A 23,002-nucleotide genomic window follows, 5' to 3' on the forward strand; every position below is an offset into this window, starting at 1 on the left:
GGCCAAATGTGGCAAGACTGGCCCAGGACATTTTACTGCTTGGGGTGAACAACAAGATAGTGCTCCCTTGCCTTTCCACATACCAAAGCTGACAGCTGAATCTTACTTCAATATTGGGGAAGCAGCAGCATCGTCGCTGTATCTGAAGGTGGCAGGCTAGCTGTGGAAGCACAGGGCAGGCAGAACAGCACACACAGCTGTCTCCTCCAAAACCTTGCTGCCACATCCCAGCATCTGCAGCCTGAGGTGACCGTCTTACTCTGCCTAATGGTAGGGCTGGCCCTGAGATGTTGGAACAAGGTCCTGATCTTAACATGTTCAAAACCTTTTAACAAAGATGGGGTGGGGATTTCATGTCACGATGCTTTTTTGGTGTCCCTTCTCCTTGCTGGTGCTACTTTCTTACCTCTCCCTTTCTCTTTCACCTGCCCATCCCAGCCATCAGCCTTTATTTATTGATTTTATTCATTACATTTATATCCTGCCTTTTTCCCTCCAAGGAATCCGAGGCGGTGTACATAATCCTCCTTTCCATGTTATCCTCACAGCAACAACCCTGTGAGGTAGGTTGGGCTGAGAGTCTGTGACTGGCCCAAAATCACCCAGTGAGCTTCCATGGCCGAGTGGGGACTAAACCCAGATCTCCTGACTCCCAGTCCAACACCCTAGCCACTACACCACACTGGCCTTTCCTCCGTTCTAATGGTTGGCCAACATGTTTCTTGGTGCTCTTTTACTAACCTTTATAAGAAAATACTTGGGAAAATGATAGAATTTAAAAATGTGCACTTATTTGGCGATAACCATGTAAAGCGGCAGTGGGGTTGGGGGAAAGGGAAATAGAAGGGATGAACCAAAACAAGGCATTATTTTTTTTAATGCAAGGGGAGAAATGACGGGGATCCGATGAGTCTTCAGCTTTGTCAGAGTGTTCCTTACTTGGGTTTCACGATAGACACAATAGACACCGGATCTGTCTGCACTTCCGCATCAAGCATCCGTTTGGGGCTCTGTTGAAGGGGGGGAAAACACAGAGAGAGAAATGTATAGATATTGCTGAAGAGGCTTGGAGAATGGTTCTATGGGCACCCCAGAGTGGCATTTTCAAAACTTACATTCCTACTAAGTTTGTAGGATACTTTATGCAGACAGTGAATTAGGCTGTAGCCAGGGCTGTGTTTAATCGTTACTTAAAAAGTAATAATTCTGTGCCAATGTCAACCAAATACTGAGTCAAGACAAGCTGCTACTTGCATAAAATATGTAAAGTGGCTTGATTCTGCGCACTTAATCTTTACTAGTTATTAGGGAGTGGAGCAAGAATTTTGAACCCTCACATTCAGACCAGTGGAAATTTTATTCAGCACCTCTCTGATTGAGGCAGTGATTTCAAGCTAAGCTTTGCAGGCATGAGGACTAGAAATATATATATATATATATATATATATATATATATATATGCTCAGAATGTGCACCCAATGCCACATTCTGTGCTTGTGCAAAATCACAAAATATATACAGTCCTGGCTGTAGCATTTGAAAGCTTATGTCACAATACATGTCTTGACTTAAGAACATAAGAAGAGCCCTGCTGGATCAGACCAAGGGTCCATCCCGTCCAGCACTCTGTTCACACAGTGGCCAACCAGCTGTCGACCAGGGATGAACAAGCAGGACATGGTGCAACAGCATCCTCCCACCCATGTTCCCCAGCAACTGGTGCACACAGGCTTCTTGCCTCGAATACTGGAGATAGCACACAACCATCAGGGCTAGTAGCTACTGATAGCCTTTGCCTCCAGGAACTTATCCAACCCCCTTTTAAAGCCATCCAGATTGGTGGCCATCACCACATCCTGTGGTAGTGAGTTCCATAACTTAATTATGTGCTGTGTGAAGAAGTACTTCCTTTTATTTGTCCTGGATCTCCCACCAATCAGTTTCATGGGACTTCAGAGATTTCCTTGTTCAGTTCATGTCATTCATAACCTTTTTGCTATCTGAACCTTTCCTCCAGAAAGCCTGTACATTATAGAGCTGGAAGAGGTTAATCAGGTATCATTTCTCTCTTCCTGCCCAGCTCTTCACCCTCTCCACAGATGCTCAGTGGTAGAGCATCTACTTTGCATGCAGAAGGTCCCAGGTTTGATCCCCGGCTTCTCCAGGTAGGGTGAGGAAAAACTCCTGCCTGAAACCGTGGAGAGCTGCTGCCAGTCAGTGTCAACAATACTGGGCTAGATGGACCAACGGTTTGACTCAGTATAAGGCAGATTTCTATGTTCCTATGTTCCACTTACAAATACTGCTAAAACTCCACCAGTAGTGTTTGTTTAAGCCTCTAAGGAGCATTCAAAGAAAAGTTATTATTGGTTTCCAAGAGGTTCCAGAAAGCTCTGCTTTTCTCTTTAGTCTCCCTCATGGCAAGGAGTTGGATGAGATGACCTTAAAGTGTTTCAATCATAGACATCATTATTGTTGTGAATTTATCTCTTGTCATGAGCGTTGAACCTTTTTCAGCCCAAGGGTCAAATTCAACTTCAAGAAAGCTGTCCGGAAGCCACATCCCAGTGGAGATTGTGGACAGGACAAAAAGTATGGGACCAAAATGCCAAAGATGGCAGCATACTTTAGCTGAAAGCTCTTCCTGCCAATAAGTAAGCCTTAGGAGAGGCATTTCAACCTCGTAGAATGGGGCCGTAGCTAGATCTAAGATTTATCCCAGGATTGTCCTGGGGTCAAACCTGTTCATCTAGGTGCCACACAGGGCATCCAGTGCTCAGGCAGAGACGAACCTGGGATGATCCTGGGTTAAACCTTAGTTCTAGCTACGGCCTGGGACTAAAACTATGGAAAAGCCGGGAAAGTACCCAAAAGTGGGGGTTGTGGGAGAAGGGGTGGGTCTAAGGAAGGAGGCGGGGCCATTTGGGAAACCCTAGAGAGCCAGACTGGGTGTTAGGAGGGGTGGATTTGGCCCATGTTTCAACACCCTTGATTTATATAAGGCCCATTACCGAAGAGATTTACAATTAAAATAATACACACAAAGGGCTCTGCCCAAAGGCTTACAATCTAATAGACACATGTAGGAAGAACGTCCCTATATGCTAGCGGAGTCCATCTGAATTCCATGAACACATTGGTCTGCTCAAAACTGGAGGTTTTAAAAAACAAACCAGCAAGCATTTTCTGCACTCCCACCGTTGTTGTTTTTCTCAAAGCCCCCAGTTTTGCACACCTTGGTTCAAACAACTTCAGTCCAGGATATTATAACCACCCTTTTGAGTCAACAGAAAATGGTGCACAGGACAGAGGCTCACCTGAAATAACCACAGCCCCACACCTAAGACACACACTCAGGCTTTCTGGGCTTCCGCATCATTTGAGGAAATGAGAACTGATGAGTTTGTGAGGAGGAGGAGAAGAAGAAGAAGAGGCAATTGTGGAATTGAAATTTCCACAAAATAAAATAAAATCCACCTATGTTTGTGGAGGGTTCCCTCCTTGCTCTCTTTCTCATCCATTGTAGCAACAAGTTGAATTTCTAGGGTCTGGGGGAAGAAGGCAAACTTCAAGGAGGGCGCTGCTTAGAAAGGGTTCCTCCTGCCCAGTCAGTGAACCCTTAGCTAGTCTTGTGAACAAGACGGGTATCACTTGTAAAAAGGGAAGTTCTAAAACTTAAAGCCTTGGATGCCACCTGGGGTGGTTAATGACCAAGTAGCACCTTGCATTTTTAACACTTGGATACTGTGTCTTTCCCTCCACAGGTGGGAAAGCATCTTGGGAGAGGGTCATTTTATTTATTTATTTATTTATTTACAATATTTATATACTGCTCCCCATTCAAAATTTTGGAGTGATGTACAAGTGTTTTTTTAAAACACACACACACACACACACACACACACACACACACACACACACAGAAACACACCTTAAAATAGATTTTTAAAAGAAGCAAAATGAAAAAATGAACTGTGAAAGAAACGCTTCTTGGAACAATGACGTTCTCAGGAGGCGCTGAAAGGAATACAAAGTTGGCGCCTGCCTGACCTCCGCAGGCAGGGAATTCCAGAGGAATTCCATTTTAATTAGACAAATAAGAGAAAACGATGAAGTAGCCTCTCTCCCCTGCTTGATCTCAGCTTCTGAGACTGCTTTACTTGCAGGGAGGAAAGAACTGGCTGTCAGCTGTAAATACCGACGCCTCTTGTCAAATATGTAGAAAATGCATACATGTAGAATTTGCACTGTATCTCTTTAAAATACTTGGTGGTTCAGAAAGGATGGGAGCCTTAGGTCCATGCGTCCCTTAGGTCCATGCGTGCCTGCTGATTTGTCTAGAAGTTCATGTATTTTGTAAACAGGTATCCAAACTAGGATCCTGCAAAAGTGAAAATCAGGTCTCAATAGTGAAGGAAGGGTACACTGCATCTCTATCTCTCTCTCTCTCTCTCTCTCTCTCTCTCTCTCTCTCTCTCTCTCTCTCTCTCTCTCTCTCTTTCTCCTCCCCTTACTCCCCTCCAGCAAATAATGGCATACACTGCCAAGACAAACAGATTGCCTTCACGAAGAACCTCCATGGTGGGCCTTCTTTGTAGTGGCACCCACCCTCTGGAAAACCCTTCCTCATGCAGTTCAGGAGGTGGAAAATATAACATCTTTCAAACGCCTCCTGAAAACATATCTATTTTGACAAGGCTTCCCTGGATTATAACTTTTCCTGGTTTTAGGTGACTTTTTAAAAATACATATAAAGTTTTAAATTCTGACTTTGTATACTGTGGTTTTAACTGCTTTAATTGTGAACTGCCCAGAGAGCCTTGGCTGTTGGGCAGTATAAATATGAAATAAATAAATAAATAAATCTTGTGGTGAAGACAAAAGGGTTGACGCTTACACAGATCCGTCAATTTCAGGGTGTGACACCCCCTTCTGAAATACCATCTTTGGACTTGGGTAAAATTAGGTAGTTGTTGTTGTTGTTGTTGTTATTATTATTATTATTATTATTATTTATTTATTTATTTATTTATATAGCACCATCAATGTACATGGTGCTGTACAGGACTCATCTGTTATTCTAACTTTGTTCATGATAGGCCAAAGTCACCTAGCTAAAGTTTATGCTGAAGTCCACTGATGGAGAATCAATGGTAGAATAGATACATCCAGCCCTATATGATTTCTAGATACTCTGTAGAATCGTGACAAATTCCAGAGGGATGGCCCTGTGAAAGTCAAACCAGATGTGACATCCAGTGCCTGGCTGGCCCTTGCATGTTCTGTTTCTGTTTATTAAACAGCAGCTGCACAGAAGGGGGCAATCTGGTTCAGGACCATGGCAGGGGCAAAGGCTTAAGCCCTGCTTCCTCCATATCATGGTCTCAATCCAGATAAGTCAATACTATTTAGTAAATAAAACCTATGCAGGTAAAAGTCCAATCACATACTTAATGTCACATCTAGTTTGCCCTTTAGCCTGTTACAGCAAAAATAATAGATTTGTGACACTTTAAGGATGAATAGCTTTTTCTACACAAGACATTTATAATGCACTCATCATCCCTACTTGTTTTAAGAGCCCTTTAGATGACATTGTGACCCTCCAATTTCCCTTCCATTTTTAAACATCACTTTTGGCAAGTTTTTTTAGAACAGTGAAGTTGCGGTATTATTTGTGAAAGCAAAAGAAAACACTTTCCCCACTTGTGCAATTGCACTATTCTGTTATGAAGTGGAAAAGCAGGAAAAGAAATGCTCATTATATTGTGCTTGGATCTCAGTTCTGTGATGACACTGAAAGTAGATACAGCAGATTAAAATCTTTATGGAGAAAAGCTCTAAGGGTTTTGTTATGGCTCTTTTTGGACTGGCACCCACTTGCACCTGAAGTGGGCTCTAGTCTATACCACAATACAGCTTAGTATTTAGGGTGCCACAAGACTCCTTTTTTATGTGTCCTGTATAGATTTGCTGGGAGATTGCTTTTCCTTACTAGGCCTGTTACCAGCATCTAGCACAGAGCATTCACCATGGTTGACACTGGTTGGTAATTTTCCTTTGTTTGTTTTTAAATAAATGAAAATATCTTTAAGACAACATCTCTCAGCTGCGCTAAGGGCTGCAAAGAGAAAGACTGGGCAAGAACGTAGCTACTGCCATCTTCATTTGCTACATCAAGGCCCAGAAGCATTCTGGGAAGTGAAGATGGCAGTAGCGGCTGAAGCTGTTTGCCCAACACTTTTCTTCTCCACACTGGGGTTGAGTGCCCTCACCCGTCCACACTGCTGCCCACCTCGTGGTAAGTTTACAGGAGGGGCACCTGGGTGCAGAAGGCAGAGCCCCCATTGCCATCAAGTGCACGAAGATCCCAATTACTGGCATAGGACTAAGTCCTAGAAACAGATTGTGAGGTTAACCCCCCATTTGATCACACCAGAAAGCTTCTAAGGATGGTGGCTGCATGAGCATCACTAAAGAAAGATGAAAAGTAACGTACAAAGCCCTTAAAAAACCCTCCAAATGACTGCCTCTTCTCTATCCTCTTGGGAGTTCTTTCCTTCGCTGCATCCCCTCCGTTCTGAAGGGAATCTGTCTCCGTTGTTTCTTGCGCCCGGGAAACTTGCTGGTCTTTGACTTCCTCTTGGTTCCCTTTCTGCGCGTTCAGCTTCTCTGTTGAGTTCTCTTGAACCATCTCCACCACAGGTTCTTTGTTTTCAGTCAAGGGCCTGTTTGTGAAGTCCAGTGTCTAAAGCAGTTTCAAACATCAGTTATTCCTCTCTCTTTTTTTGTTTGTTTAAAATAAGAAATGCATTTGATTTGGCAGGAGGCTCCTTTGTTTAATAAAACCAAAGTTCCCCTCCCTGCAAGCCAAATAGTGGGCTGGGCTGGGGATTATTTACCCAACAGAATATAGGCCGCAATCCTATGCACACTTATTAGGGAATAAGTGCCATTGTAAACCTACATAGAATTGGGCTGCACAGCATATTAACAGGCAGTTTAGTCTGCCACCCTTACACACAAGAGTAGCCTTTCTTTACAATTGTATGGCTACTCTTGCAAATGAAAACAGCATAATTAGTTTTCCGCAAAGCATTTCTTTTTCCTTTTACACATTTCTCTGATTTTAAATTTCTTCTTGCATGATAAAAAAAAGGAGGAAAGATATCTGACATAGGGCTATGTCCAGATGGCTCTTATTTGGGCATTGGTGTGCCATTCAGCAATTCCTAGCAGCATTTCCTTGCATCCTTTAGAATGGCCAAAGGATGTTGCATACATGATTTCAGTAATAATTATAATAACCCTGTAAAGCAACCCAGTCTTATTATAACCCCATACTGTAGATGACGCCACTTAGTGAGTTCATGGCTGGAATAAAATTTGAACCATGTCGATTGGCCATGTGTCCTCTTTTACAGAAGACAGTCCTCTATTTGAAGGACTGCCATTGGGGTTAAAGATAATGAACCCTAAGAAGGGAGAGCTGGGATCCTAAAGCTGCCCATCAGCAATTAGCACCTGGACAGCGGACTGAATCGGCAGGCACACTGACCACCTGGCCACAATCTTCCACACTATGGTACTGTGGGTTGCTTAGGCCAATGCTAACTGCCCATCAATCCACACATACTTCCATACTGTTGATTTCCTGCAGTAATCCCAGGTTTTCCAAAGGTACTCCTGGTGGTAGAGCACATGTTCTCTATGTAGGAACTCCTAGGTCCAATCCTTGGCATATCCAGGTAGCGATCCTGGAAGCTTCTAGTCATCAGTGTAGGCAGTACTAAGTCAGATAGGACAATGGTCTCACTTGGTATCAAACAGCTTCCTATGCTGGGGTGTGTCCCATAACTTCTCCTTGTGGACTACAACATCCAGTTTGGAGCCCAGTTAGTTGCCATTTGGACACAGCCCTAGAGAAATATACTTTTTTACAGACATGCATGCAAGAACAGCACTATGACAAAACAGTGTTTGCATCCTAAGCCATGAAGCACGAAACCAGACGAGAGAGAGAAAAGAAAGAGAACTGAAAGATCGAGGTAACAGATATATAACACCAAAATACAGAAAGGAAAGGTGGTAAGAACAAAATTTCCCATGTGTAAAATTATAATACTCCACCAGAAGGACTGAAAAGCCATGATTTGGTCAAGGAAGTCCAAAGCCACAGAAAATCCCGCATGAAATTGCAAATGGAGAAAACATGACAATTTTATTTACTTTATTATTATTTTTTGAAAGCATCAGCAATCATAAAGCAGTTCATTACAACAGAGGAAGGGGGGAGATCTGGACAAGGCATGAGGATCAAAAGGATTCAAACATAAACTATACAGCTTTTAAAAGAATAAGAAACCAAATGGCACGGTTAGTGTTACTGCAGTTCCACATTACAAAGTGCAATAAACTAATATTCACCCACCCTACCCCACTCCAGCCATCATGGTACATCTGGGACATTATGCTAGAGCTAAACATCTGGAAGCAAATACATCTTTTAAAAGGTGGCTCACAGGTTGTAATATTTTGTAGTGCTTATGGGACAGCTAGTGGTTAACATTAAATACGAACATTTATTATGGTTATTTTTTTAGAGAGGCTTTTATATTTCTTTTACATTTAATTTGCTCGGGTCACTGGTCATGCTGGATGGGAATGATGGGAATTGTAGTCTGACACATCCAGAGGGCACCAGGTTGGGGAAGGGTGTATAGAAAGCAAGATTTTCATTGACACGAGAGCTGAATCAACCCTGATTCTTTGATTTACTGCGTTTTGGTAAAAGATCTAAGAAAAGTGAGAGTAGAGTAGAGGATCCAAGGAGGGGCTGGCCCCAGCACAGGAGAAAGAGGCCATCCGGCCGCCAGTTGTCCAGAAGGACACATTGAACAGCCACCTTCTGGATGCCTCTGTTCATGCTCAGTGACCCCTGCCCTCTTCTTCAGTGCTCTGCACCACCACCACCATGAGGTTAAATAAAGTTGAGCGGGGATGGTTTCCAATAGCAACTGTGAAGTGTTGCATGTGGGGACATTGCATAGGAACAGTCTCAATGCCTTACAAATCCTGTAAGGATTTATGCCAGTTTAAGGCTTTCCAGGAAAGCTAATGCAAGGGTGAATTGATAATAACCTATGCAATTCTTGATACTAAACATCACAGATTAAATAAGTGTGCCCTATTTACTCGGTACAAGTTGATATGTTGTTACACTTATTGGCACCTTTCTTCCAAGGAGCTTATATTTTTATTATTATTATTATTATTATTATTATTATTATTATTATTATTATTTATTACATTTATATCCCGCCTTTTTCCTCCAAGGAACCCAAGGCGGTGTACATAATCCTCCTCCTCTCCATGTTATATGGCTTATTTATGGTTCCTAGGCAGTCACACTTTAGCATTAGAACTGTGCCTTGCACCTTACAACGGACAGCAAGGAGTAACCATTTCCCACAAATGATCTTTACCAGGCTGCTGTCTATTACTGTCCATATTTTGTACCATACAGATGTTAACGCTCCAGCCATTTGGGCCAGACTATGATAACTGCAGCATAATAATTTCTGCCTGATTTGTTTTAGTTTTGATTATGAATACAGGGATTTGCTTCCAAAGGAGATCTTGCTTGCTTGCTTTTGTTCTTTCTAACGTAACAGTGCCACTTCAAAATGCAAACATGATTAGGAAACAAGGACAGGATGAAATTCAAGAGGTCAAAGGTTGCAGATGATGTGACAGTGTCAGGTACAAATCAGTGACATTGTCATTGTGGTAACAAGGCAAAGGGAAACTCCAGAAATAGACTTCTAGCTAAACCCATCACCAAGGAAAGGCTGAATGATCCATACACTTACTTGGTGGTCGGGTCCTTGCCCAGTTACCTCTTCTGAAGGAGTTGCCCTTGCATCACTTCTGCCTGACTAAAATAACAAAGGATGACATGCTTTGCTACCATGTTCCTACGGCGATGACAGATGACTAACAGGTGACACTCCTTTGTCTCTGCCCCTGTGCTTAAACTTGTGAACAAGGCGGAGAACATTTCCTGGGGAAGTCTTCCCTTAGCATGGCCTTTTAGGTTCTTAGGGCAGGCAACATCTTTGGGCAACTCCCTTAAGAGTTCATTTGAGGACTATTTGACTCAGTGGCTGGGGTGAAAAATGCTTTGCATGCAGAAGGTCGCAGGTTCGATCCCTGGCATCTCCAGGTAAGGCTAGGAAAGAATCCTGCCTGAAACCCTGGAGTGCCGCTGCCAGTCGGTGTCAACAATACTGGGCTAGATGGACCAATGTTCTGACTCAGTATAAGGCATCTTCCTATGTTCCTTCCTAACTTAAGCTGTATGCCCATGAGATCCAAGGCAATTGCCTGAGACCCGGGAAGACTTCTACCCATCAGAGTAGACAGTGCTGGCCTAAACAGACTGTCCACCAAATTAGTATAAGATAGCTTCACATGTTTGCATTCCATGCGAAACTGAAGTGGATAGTTTTGTATGGCAAGATTGTTGAATTTCAACATAACACATAGATGCTCTCAATGGTAATGAAAATGAAACCAGCTAAGTGACCTTACATGTTGCATCAGAAGGATGTTGTTCATGTCCTATGGCTATGAACAATGGAAGCTCTCTAAATGATGGTCAGGGCACAACAAAAACCCTTGAAATTAGGAATGTCAGTGCTTGTTCCATGAGTTTTAAGAGAGCCTGATCTGTCTTTTCCATGAATCCATTCATACTTTCTACTAGTCAGACATCTGTGGTGTCTGAAGGTGTATTCCAATGTTGGGTGAGGACTACAATGATCATTCAGTGAAGAAATGCAGGCAACGATATCAGCTTTAAGCTGTTGAGTGGCCCAATAAAAGCTCTCTCACAGATTCTGTATTTCGATCTCTGTGCCACTAACATGACCACCAACAGAAGACTGCATCAATAATATAAAGAAATGTAACAGATGAAGCCAATTCGTCGTAAGAAAAGCCAAGACAAAAGGTTGATCTACTCCAGCATCCTGCTTCCCACACTGGCCAGCCAGATACTTTTGGTAAGTCCACAAACAGGACACAAAAGTGTCCACCACCATTCCACAGTAGCTGATATATTTAGTGGCGTATTCCTCCAAGTTTGAACATTGATGTTCCATGTAGCTGTCATGTCTAATAACCATTGACAGACTTATCCAGAATGAATTAATTTCTCCAGTCCCCTGCTAAAGCTCTCTAGTCAATTTATGTAAACATCATCTAATCAAGCCATCTAGGAGACACAGCCCCTTCACAAATGGAACTACTAAATAATATCCCCAGCTATTTGGCTTCATCTGTTGCATTATCTTTAATAGAGGCAAGTTTATCAGCACACATATGACTGGTTCTCATATGATGTCTATTCCAGTGAGGCCATGGCTTGATTTGCACATAATGCTAAGCCATGGTTGGTTTGTTGAAATATGGCTTCTCATTGTGTTTGAACCTTTCTCCTCAATCAAACCATGTTTTGTTAACTAGCTCTAAGTCACAAATAGAACCTAGGGTTTTTTGTTGACTTATGAAATCTGGCTTGTTTAAACCATGGCTTGTCATGATGTCTGAATCCAGAACTGTGGCTTATCCCTGGCTTGTTTGTGCTGCTGTCTGCTCTGAAACTTAGGTGTTCAGCAAGAGCAGCTTGAAAATGCAACTGCTCTGAAGGCTAGCAAAATAGGTGGGAGAGAAACAAACCAGCAATAGGGAAACAAGTTTGTTTGCCTGACTATAAGACAATTCGTAAATAAAAATAAACAAACCATGATTAATATAAACCATGGCTTAGCGTTATGTGCAAAAACAGCCCATGAGTGCATTTGCCCAGCCATATGCCACCACCAAAGAATGACTCCTCAAGCAGAGTATGACCATATAATTCCTCTTGGGTCATACATTATATCTCTTCCATATAAATACAAAATATATATCCTTCTTACCAATTTAAAGAATTTCCTCAGGTTTGTTTTGGTAGATTTCTCATCTCCTTTGGACTTTGTTTCTGCACTTTCCTGGCTTTTGGTTTCATCTCTAGCTGGAATTTCAGGAGATGCTTCAATTCTCTCGGTATTTATCACTTCTATGTCATCTGTTGGAGTCTGCAGGTAGTTAATAACAAATGTAAACAAATAAGGCAAATCTTCATCTGTGAAAATGCATTTAAATAAATCAAGATGGGGCCTGTTCAGACAACACACTAAGCCAAGGTTATGCCGCTAACCCTTTTGCAGCAAATAGTTAGTGAATCTAAACTGTGGTTATGTAGTATGTGGTTATGTAGCCGGTGAGGAGGTAGGTGGGTGGCGGTGACGGCAGCGGCAAGGACGCCTCTTCCTTGTCTCTTCTCCAGGCAAGCTACACGATCACTTTGGGGTCACACTGGGGGCGCATGGAAGCGCCCTCAGTACGACGTGTGGAATCCCCCACAGTCTGCGTTAAAACCTCACTCAGTTTTTGATCAATTCAGAGCCAATTGTTTAATACATGAAAAAGAAAACTCCTAAAGATAAAATCTAATTTCAATACAACTATTAAGGAAAAGCGTGGTTTAGAATCCACACGTACCTTTTTCCAAAAGAATTTACTTAGAGGTATGGGAGTAGAAGAAGATCTCTCCTTCGTCACATCTTTTGGAGTTTCATTGGTGATAACGACAGCTGCTACTGCTGGTTGTTGTACTGGAGGTTCGGGGGCTTTTGTGTTCTGTTTTGTTGCTGGACTCTCCTGTGATGGCGGGATGTTTATTTCTGATTTCACAACAGTAATGGTTTCAGGCTGCTCAGTAATCTAGGAAGATACACACACCAAGAATTTGTAAAACCAAAAACCAATTTTAAAGACTGTCAGCATTACCAATGGGAAAACGTATTGCATGTAATGTCAACGGCAAGGAAAAAGGCATCGCGATATAGCACATCTGTATCGTAGAAAGGACCATCCATTCATCCATTCACCTTCATACACCACAGGATTAAATGAGACAGGTTATGGCAAGGGTGAAGGTAACAGCATGGCAATCCAATTCTTAGGCCATGGCTAGACCTACCGGGTCTAGCACGACGGAGGAGGGAGGACCTCACGATATGGTTATAGCGAGATCTCCCCCTCTGTCTACACGCGGCACGCAATGTCCTAAGAGGACAAGGGTGTCACGCCCACCATTTTGTTTTTTTCTTTTAAAAGGAGATGGAGCACACAAGCGCTTGTGCGCAAAATGTGAGTTGTTGTTGTTTTTAAAAAAATCCCTGCTCATCCCACCCCACCCCCGATGGGAACAGAGCTGCTGAGGCTCCTGGCTCCTCACGGTTACTCGTGAGAAGCTAGGACAACCCGCGACGCCCAGCCACACGTTCCGCAGTCTTGGGATCATCCCGAGACCGTGGAAAAATTGCAACAGAAGTGTAGGGCGATATCCCGGGCCAAGGGAGGGATCATCCCTCCCTGCTCCCAGGATGCCCTGTGCAACATGTGGATGCAGAGGGACAACCCTGGGGCAATCCCCGGGATATCGCCCTGCCTAGCTATGCCCTTAGTCACACCGATGCAACAGGGAAAGCATGGCCCACATGTGCACTTTTTGACAGTGTTACTCACTTTGGTGTTTGCTGTCTGTTGGGCATCTTTCTTTGCCTGGAAGTGGGAAAAACACACACATGCAAGTCATTTGGGGGCATTATCATTCCACACTATCAAGAGCCATTTGGCATTACTTTCAAGGATCCAATATGGATAGATTCACACAATCATTGGATATATATATTAATGCTAGTATCAGAGGTAATATGTCTCTGAATAGAAGTTGCTGCTGAATGTGAGCAGGCTTCTTATAGGCATCTTATTGGCCACTGTGGGAACAGAATGCTGGACCAGATGGGCCTTCGATCCAATCCAGCATTGCCCTTCTCAAGTTCTTCAGATGACTTCCCTGTGTCAGCCACCGAAAAAATATGGTTATATGAATACAAGTGGCATCCCAAATTCCTTTGCCTATGGAAACAAAATCAACTCTTTTATTTGCTACTTATCCATTTTTGGCTGCACCCAATGTGAGTTTCAGCAACTTCAATCTGTGGGCAAGTGTGGCCTGCCGCATCATCATCATCAGACATTGGTTCAAGGTGATGATTTTCACAACTTTTCCGCTTCCACCATAAATCATGGCAGCGTTCATAATTTCCACTGTACATTTCTCATTTAAACACATGAACTACTCATATAAGCCCATGCAGCAAAGTGGTAGTATCCAGCTATTAGTAACAATGTTATCTTGGAGATATTATCCTTTTAAAGAAAAAATGGTTTTGGGTTGAAATTAGTATTTAACATGGACACCTGAATAACAATGTTAGCTTGGGAAGGGAAAAGAAAATGGGGTTGGTTTCAGATGTTTTGAGATGCAAGGAGGACAGGAAGCGTGAGTCACTGGTGTTTCCAGTTCTCCATGTTTCCTTTAACAGTTGAAGTAGGACATAACAGTGATCTCCCCCACCACTGATGTTATGAGATAACAGGAACCATGACTGACATGGGGGCTGTGTTGACGTCTTCTTTGCCTGGGGTGGCTTCAAATCTGCGCCGCGTCGGTTAGATGATGCAGCCGCAGATTCGAAGGGTGGACAAAGAGCTGAAAATGCACATCTGAAAAGTTGGGAACCTCCTCCAACTTTTCCAGCCACAGCAAGGGCAGCCTGGCTCTTCTGAACAGAGGCATCCAGGAGCCGCTCCGGGGCCTTCCTGGTGGATGGTGACCCCTAATTGGTCGCCATCTGCCCAGACAGAGGGAGGGGGCCAGGCCAGCGAATGCAATGGATGCTGTAATGCCCTGCACTGCCTTGCCATGGGGAGAAGAGTTTATTTTCTTCCCGTGAGCTGCTGCCACCGCCTCGTCCTAAAGTATTTTCTCCCCCCAGCTGCTGCAAACCCCTCACTTGCTCCTTGGCATGGGGATTATCTGGCGCAACCCCACAGGACTAAAAGTTCAGGGTTTGGGGAAAATGCGGCTCCAACTCGGTGCCCTGAAGATAGCCCCTGGCAGTTGCTGTTCTCGATGACACTTTTTAACATGCCAACTGGAACACACATGTTCCCCTCTGTCATGAGATGCATGTGTGTCTGTGTTATAAGGTGGCCATGTGTCCTATTTTGCAGGGGACAATCCTCTATTTGAAGGTCTGTCTGGTCCTAGTCTGGTTTAAAGATGAGTGCTTCCAGACAGAGGGAAGCAATTAGAAGACACTGTGCCACTGCCCTGTCTTTTTCCTCTCAACAGATTTTGTGCATTTAGGGAAAAGACTGAAGAAGTGGTAAGGAAACATGGGATGGTTATGAGCAGAAAATTATGTTATCTTGACTCCCATCAACTTCCGTGAATGAGTTAGGGTGATGGAACCATAACAGCCTCATCTGGAAGCAGCCACTAAGGACCGTAAGAAGAGAGAGCTGGGACCAGGAAGATGCCCATCAGCAGTGAGCACCTGGCCAGCAAACGGAGCAGGCACACAGGTTGCCTGGTTAGACTTCCCCACTGTGGTGAGATGTATTTTATTTCTATTTAAATTATACTTATTCTTTCTATATTTGCATTCAAACATATGCATGAACATCTGAAAACCTACGTCTTCTTTTGTCCCCTTTTTTGCCACGTGTAAGCGGCCACACTAATGGAGGCAACTTGCACATCACTAAACAGGAAATGTGTGTCACTCACTTTTCTTGTTCCTGCTGAATCACGTAATATATGAAGCTGCTCTGAGTTAAATCCTTCATTTTTTAAAAAAACTTTTTATCTTTTCTAATATCAGTAATTATCTGATCAGAGTGCTCCCTTTGGTCCCGTTCAGAAGACATCTTAAATCACGGCTTTAACCATGGTGGCTAAGCCAGAAAGCCAGACAGTATTCAGAAGGCACCTTAAACCACAGCTTTAACCGTGTTGAATAAGGCTTTTTGCTTTATTCAACTTGGTTAAAGCCATGGTTTAAAGTGTCTTCTGAACATAACCTGGCTTTCTGGATTAACCACTGTGGTTAAAGCCATGGTTTAAGGTGTCTTCTGAATGGGGCCTCTCTCTCTCTCTCTCTCTCTCTTGTCATGTCAACTCCAATGCAGGAATTGCAGCAACAAAAGAGAATTTTGTTCTGAGCATCCTCTCAGAACAACTTAAGCAAAGGGTTTTAAAATAGGCATTATGTAAAGCCAAGACAGGAGGATGCTATTGGAACCCAAACAGGAACAAACCAATCAGAAGGGGTTGATAGTACCCTTGACTTATGATGGCTATACAACTCCAACATAAATGCCTCTGAACTATTTGGGAATGATGTATTTAAGAGTAGGATTATGGCCACATCTTTAATCTCTCCCCCCACCCCTTGACTCCAGCATGATTATAAAAATATATAGCTTATTCCCCTTTAGGGAGATGTGTGAATTTTTCATTTTTTAAACAAATCAGATACAAGACAATTGTTTAAGACCAGCCCAAGTGTCTTTCCAGCCACCATTCCATATTCCAAATAAATGTACTTATTATAAAAGACCCCCTGCTCCCAAAAATTCCATGTGGGTGTCTGAGTGGAATTTCTGCACTCAGTAATTAATTTTCCATCCACAGCTCAAAGAACGTTGTCTATATGAATTCCTCAGGATATAATGCCAGTATTCTTTTCGTCCAACCTCCATATATCAGTGAACAAACGTATTGATTTATGTGCAAATTTAATAACGTATCAATAGCATTATGGGTAGAATTCTGTACTAAACCAAATCCTACAGTCAAAATACATTCTGCAGTATCAGACGTGCATTCACTCTGACCCTTTAAAGTTGATGCTTTACTGCTGGGACTTCTGCTCCATGAACTCTTATGACCGTGTGGGTTGCATGTGGCCAGCTGTCTTCAAATATTCGAAGGGCCGTGATGTCAAAGATGGAGCAGACTTGTTTTCTATAGCTGCAAATGGCAGGGCTATGACTAATGGGTGCAAACTGCAAGGCTAAATTTTATTAGCTAGTTCATTGTTTTTAACTTTTGTAAACCTCCCAGAGAGCTTCGGCTGTGGGGCGGTATGTCATCATCATCATCATCATCATCATCATCCACCTAATGATAAGAGCTGTTTACCATAAGATGTAGTGATGGCCACCAATAAGGATGGCTTTAAAAGGGGACTGGACAAAGTCATGGAGGAAAAGGCTATCAGTGGTTACTAGTCCTGATGGCTACATGCTTCCAATTCTACAATTCTATGATTCTATGCTACCTTCAGTATCAGGGGCAGTATGCCTATCTACCCCAGTTGCTGGGGAACATGGGCAGGAGGGTGCTGTTGCACTTGTGTCATGCTTGTGGGTTTCCTGTGGGCAGTGGGTTGGCCACTGTGTGAACCTTTGGTCTGATCCAGCCGGGCTCTACTTATGTTCTTACAGCCGTGGATCAGAGAGCTTGTTTGTTTTTGTTTTTGCTGGAGGTATTTAAGTAGAGGCTAGAGGGCCAACTGTGAGCTGTGATACAGTTCAATACGAAATTGCTGCTGGATGATGCAGAAGTATTTTGCTGGAGTTTCATCATGGCTGCTGGAAAGAGACAACTTGAAAAACTGAAAGGTAGAGTGCAATGCCTCTCTTCCTGACAGAAATATTGAGTTAAAGTCACTTTTTCAAAGCCAGCATAATCCATACTCTCTTGGCTAATACAATATGGTTTAGCTACTAATCTTTTCAGCCTGGAGACAAAGCACAGAGAAGCAATTGTTTACTTCCCACTGTGGGGTGGAAAAACACTACGGAAATGAAGTACTTTGTTGCTGTGCTTAATGTGGAAAGAAGTTTCTGCTCCCATATGCAAGGTCAATGCACAAGCAGAATCAGCCTACTGCATTGGTGATCAGCCTGGCTCTTTTGATTGCTTTCCCCTTTACACTCTACAGGAGATAAATCCTATCAGAAAGATATGACTCTCACTTGTGTGGGTTGGGAGAGAAGAGAGGATGGGGATCATTGATGGATGCAGCAGGTACATATCTTTCTCCTGCAGTCACACATCTCTCCATATCAAAGCCAAGAAATACTGTATAACCCACTGGAAAGATCTCCTTTGCAAGTAATGTTAACATGACCAGAGCAGAACTACTACAATATATGAAGCAGAACTGACTATGAAGTCAGTCAGGGCCCATCTTTTGATGGGCTGTGGAATATTTGGAAGGAGGATCCTCCTTCCAAGTACTCAGCCAGCGAAATGGCAATAAATCTTAGACATTTATTTTCACTTGATATTAGGCTGAAACTAATGGAACCAAAAATTATCTTCCATTCCTTTTGACTCCTATGCATCTTAGGACCGAAATAGACTAGACATTAAGATCCATGGCTAGATTTCCCATTTCTTTACAACAACAACAACAACAACAACAACAACAACAACAACAAAACAACAACTTGGGTGTGTGTGGAGGGGATCTGCACTGTCAAAATTTTCAAATGTGAATTACCCCATCCCCATATCCAAGGGAAAATTTACAGGTACCTGTAAATTGTCCATCAGTTAACTATCATGAAGTCATACAGAGAGAGTTTGGATGATCATCTCACAGCTTAATACTCTATAAACAAGACTTTCCTTCTTCGCTCTTCTCTTTGTGCGAGTTGGCAAACAAACCCAGGTGCTTCCCAATTCTTCTGAATCAGGAAACTATCTGAACCAGGAACAAGCCAGAATAGGAAATCAGCATCAAACCATGGTTTAATATCCTGGCTTGTTCTGAAGTTGTTAACCATAGCTTCTTGGTTTGGAAGAAGCAGGAAACTATAGTTAGAGGAAGAGGACATACTGGTTTGTTTGCCAGAGTGCACAAAGGAGCTCCATGCATGGGAAAATGGCTTGTTTGTATTAGCTTGTGAAGCCAACGAATGTCACCCAAATGTGGCCATACACTCCCAAAGGGATTCTGAAGAAACATAACACGGAAGCTGGTACAGTGGAGTGATAAGAGCATAATCTGGGAAATTTGAAGTTCAAATATCAATGAATTCTCTAGGTAGCATGTTCTCAGTATCATCCCTAGCTCCCCTTCTGCAATATGGGGTAATAAGTGTGCTGTCTTCCTGTTGATTAAGATACAATATGTGAAATTCTTTTGAAATCTTTAAATTCATTACATGAATGCAAAGTATAACTGTCAATGGCACGTTTAAAAACTGAATTGTTTGTCAGTTCTAGTTAAAGGCAACATAGGAGTTGTTAGTGAGAGGGTCTTATTAAAATGACATAGGAATAGGTCATTATGATGTGGTCAGTGGGATCTTCTTTTCTCCTTGAACCCTGAATTCACAGATGTTACTTGAGTGGCAAATTTCCAGGCTGTGAAAGACTTGAAGCATTTCCCCTTGCCTGATTTTTTTTTGTGGGGAGTGCTAAGACACCTGGCCTGATTTTGCTCTTTTTTAGTCCAACCATTGCAAGTTTTCATTCTGGTTGAACCATCTTAAGACTCATCTGTTGCCGTTCAGGGTTCTGGGTGGTTGTTGTTTTACTCTCCAATACCAACCTTATGCCTAAACAGTTTGCTAAATGTACTGTGTCCTAATCTGGGGCTGTCTGGCTTCTTTTTCTTGGTGCTTTTCACAAGAGAATCGGCCGCCGTCTTCTCCGCAAGCTGCCCACCATGGCCTGTTTGAGATCCCTTTGTGCGACATCATTCAAAGCTGAGTCTCTATTACATGCACCATTTTCTTTTTGCTCACAATATAGATCAACAAGATGGTATGCACTGTATTGTCATAAATTCATGCACATATCCACACACTCTGCCTCACTGATGAGAATTCTGTATTTCACGGTTTTGATAATCACCTTTCAGTTTCTCCACAGAAACCTCCAACAACAAATCCTTAAGGTAATAGCTTGGAACAATTTCCACTATTATATACAGAATTGCATATAAGCAGCATTATAGGCACTGTTCTAACAATTTGCCTTCAGGAAAACTTACTGATTCTCAGAGGAAGCCCAAATTCTTGCAGTAGAAGTCTAGCACATTGAAGAACGTTTTGAGTCATGTTCGAAGGCACATGCTGAGCTCATGTGGACCACTGGTCAATTAACACATTTGGTGTCACAACAGTCCTACATGATCACAATCTAGAATACATCCAGTACTCTTCCATGATTCTCACTGCAGTGGAAAACCAATAGGGGTAGGCAAGTGATGTTTCAAGGAAGCTCATATGTCATTACAGCTTCCCATTAAGGAGCTCCTGATAAACTTTCAGTGAACCCCAGTGTTGCCTGAAGCACAGTTAAACAATTGCACTATTGCAATTCAAGGGGGCTTGCAAACAACTCAAAGCCCAGGTCTTAACTTTTAAAGCCCTAAATGGTTTAGGGCCAGATTATCTGAAGAACAGCCTACCCATACATTAAGATGTGCCTGAGCAGTCCTTCTCTAGTGCTTGCTATTAAGATCGGTTCGGTAGGCATAAACAAGAAAGAGGGCCTTTTTGGTGGTGGCTCCAAAATAGTGGAACTCTCTTCTGAATTATTGTTGCGTTGTCTCTTTATATAGACATTCAGGTGAGGACTCTCAATCTGGAGCACACAGCATGATATAAAAATATGTAAATTTACAAATACAAAATCCCAAAGAAAGATCTAACATTAAACTTCGAAATCTTAATAAACTGCACCTCCTCTTAAGAGGATTTCAGGTACCAGGTGATGGGAAAGTGAGACTCTGGAGATTTTGGCAAACTAAGTAGACAATGTTGGGCTAGATGGACTAGTAATCCGACTCAATACAAGGCAGATTCATATGTTTATGTTCCATGCAAGGGTGGAATTCCAATGGGCCAGAGGATATAGCTCACACTCTCCTTTTGCCACTAGTAGTCATGTTTGCCATTGACTACTACTGGCTACTACTGACTACTAGTCATGATGGCTATATGTTACCCATCGCAGTTACCTAGGGAGATCATGGGATCTCCCACACTAGAGGCATTCAAGAGGCAGCTGGACAACCATCTGTCAGGTATGCCTTAAGGTGGATTCCTGCATTGAGCAGGGGGTTGGACTCGATGGCCTTATGGGCCCCTTCCAACTCTACTATTCTATGATTAGAGGAAGTATGCCTTTGTATACCAGTTGCTGGAAACATGAGTGGGAGGGTGCCATTGTGCTCACATTCTTCTTGTGAGGTTCCCATAGGCATCTGGTTGGCAACTCCAGAGCTTGACTAGATAGGCCCTTGGTCTGAATCCAGCACAGTTCTTTCTATGTTCATTGCATGTAAAACATGGCGCTTGGGAGATGTGACCAGTGCTGAAACAAATAGCAAGAGGGTTTGCTGTTTGTTTCAGCACTGGTCATGCCTCCCAAGCTCTATGTTTCTACATTTCACTCATTATGCAGCAAAACCAAACAGGCAAAAACAAAACCTTCAAGTGTGCTGATGTTCATTCAACAAGGAGCTATATCCTGACTCTCTCGCACATGTACCTCTATGATGTATGTGTTTTAAAATATCTTGCCGTCCCTTTAATTTTTTTTTTTTTGGTGTACATCTAAAAATGTCTGTAAAGAGGCCCTAATGTAGTTCACCAAACAGAGCTTATAATTAAACTGTATGAAACCAAGATAGGGAAGAGTTTCTTGACTTCATCCAAGGATCTCATGATGGTGTACACTGTTCTTCCCTTCTCCCCTTTTATCCTCACAATAACCATGTAATGTAGACTAGGCTGAGATATAGTAACCAGCCCAAGATTACCTAGTGAGCTTCATGGCTGAGTGGGAATTGAGTCTGGGTCTCCCTAGTTCTGATCTGACACTCCCACCTATTATGGGTGGCTTCATAGTTACAACATCAAGTAGCGACTTGACCAGTTAATGTATGAATCAAAGATCAGACTTGGCTGTGGATCTCGATGACCATAACCAGTCTGTCTAGCCTACATGACACGGCACCTAACCCACATGACAAAGAAACTGAAAATACAAAATAGGGCAAAGACCAGGTGTGCTACCCAAAGTTCATTGAAGGAAAGGTGAGATAAAAATACATGTTCAGACAGAAAAAAAGTCCTGGCTGGGGAATGCTGGGAGTTGTAGACTTCTTTTTTCTTTTTCTTTTAGTGTCGGAACATGCATAGGCTTGCGCCTTAAATGAAATAATAAATCACAGTAACACCACAGATAGCTCCTTAACGTTGCCTGATGTCAGCTTAATGCAATACTTTTCAATGTAGCATCAGATGTACATGTGTGTGTGAATCAGCCCTAAGACACATATTAATCCAGTTTAAGCAGGTGGTTTAAGGAAAAAGAGAGATCCCGTTTTCTCAGGAACAAACACTCACCTTTTCCTCAGAATCAGCCTTGGAATCTGTCTTGCTTGGAGAAACCTTTCAATACAAGAAGACAAAACCAATCCCTGAAATGTGCAATTTTTTTAAAAAAACAAGCCAAACCTTGAAAGTATCTTTGGCCTAGAACCAGAAGGGAAACATTTAAATTCCAAACTTTCAAATTGAAAATATTTTATTTATTTATTTGCAATATTTATTTACCACTCCTCATCCAAAAGATTTCGGAGCGGTGAACAACAGATATAAAAGAATAAAAATACTATATTGAAAATTACTATTTTAAAAAAGAATAAAGTTCTGATAAAACCTGAGTTCTGGTAAAAACATAGTTGGTCATTCAACAATATGCAAAGAAAGACTAGAGAAGGGCCAACGGCTTTAAAATACAGAGACAAATTCAAGTTAAGCACTGGGAGGGGGGTCCTAATTGTAAAAACAACTCAAACCTAGAATAAACTACCGAGGGAGGTTATAATGTCTTATTCAAGAACAAATCGGACAGCACCTGTCAGGATGAAGAAGACAGATGATAGAGTGGTGTGTGTGTGTGTGTTCCCACAAAGAGGGATAATTGTGGCTCAATAGACAGTGA

At 42.5% G+C, this 23,002-nt stretch overlaps 1 protein-coding gene across 1 annotated transcript in view; it reads right to left on the reverse strand.

The window, feature by feature from the left end:
* Positions 1 to 791: 791 nt before the first annotated feature.
* BCAS1 (brain enriched myelin associated protein 1) overlaps positions 792 to 23,002 on the reverse strand; it is a 67,929-nt gene continuing 45,718 nt past the window's right edge. Inside the window, exons 7-13 of the mRNA XM_063146377.1 lie at positions 22,402 to 22,446; positions 19,593 to 19,727; positions 13,639 to 13,674; positions 12,610 to 12,831; positions 11,985 to 12,143; positions 6,500 to 6,748; positions 792 to 1,010 (exon numbers count right to left, since the gene is read on the reverse strand). Coding sequence (XP_063002447.1) covers positions 936 to 1,010; positions 6,500 to 6,748; positions 11,985 to 12,143; positions 12,610 to 12,831; positions 13,639 to 13,674; positions 19,593 to 19,727; positions 22,402 to 22,446 — 921 coding nt within the window. The 3' untranslated portion in view covers positions 792 to 935. The remainder of the gene's footprint in view (positions 1,011 to 6,499; positions 6,749 to 11,984; positions 12,144 to 12,609; positions 12,832 to 13,638; positions 13,675 to 19,592; positions 19,728 to 22,401; positions 22,447 to 23,002) is intronic.

The sequence above is a fragment of the Elgaria multicarinata genome, chromosome 1 (genome assembly GCF_023053635.1).
Source record: "Elgaria multicarinata webbii isolate HBS135686 ecotype San Diego chromosome 1, rElgMul1.1.pri, whole genome shotgun sequence".
Lineage (NCBI taxonomy): Eukaryota > Metazoa > Chordata > Lepidosauria > Squamata > Anguidae > Elgaria > Elgaria multicarinata.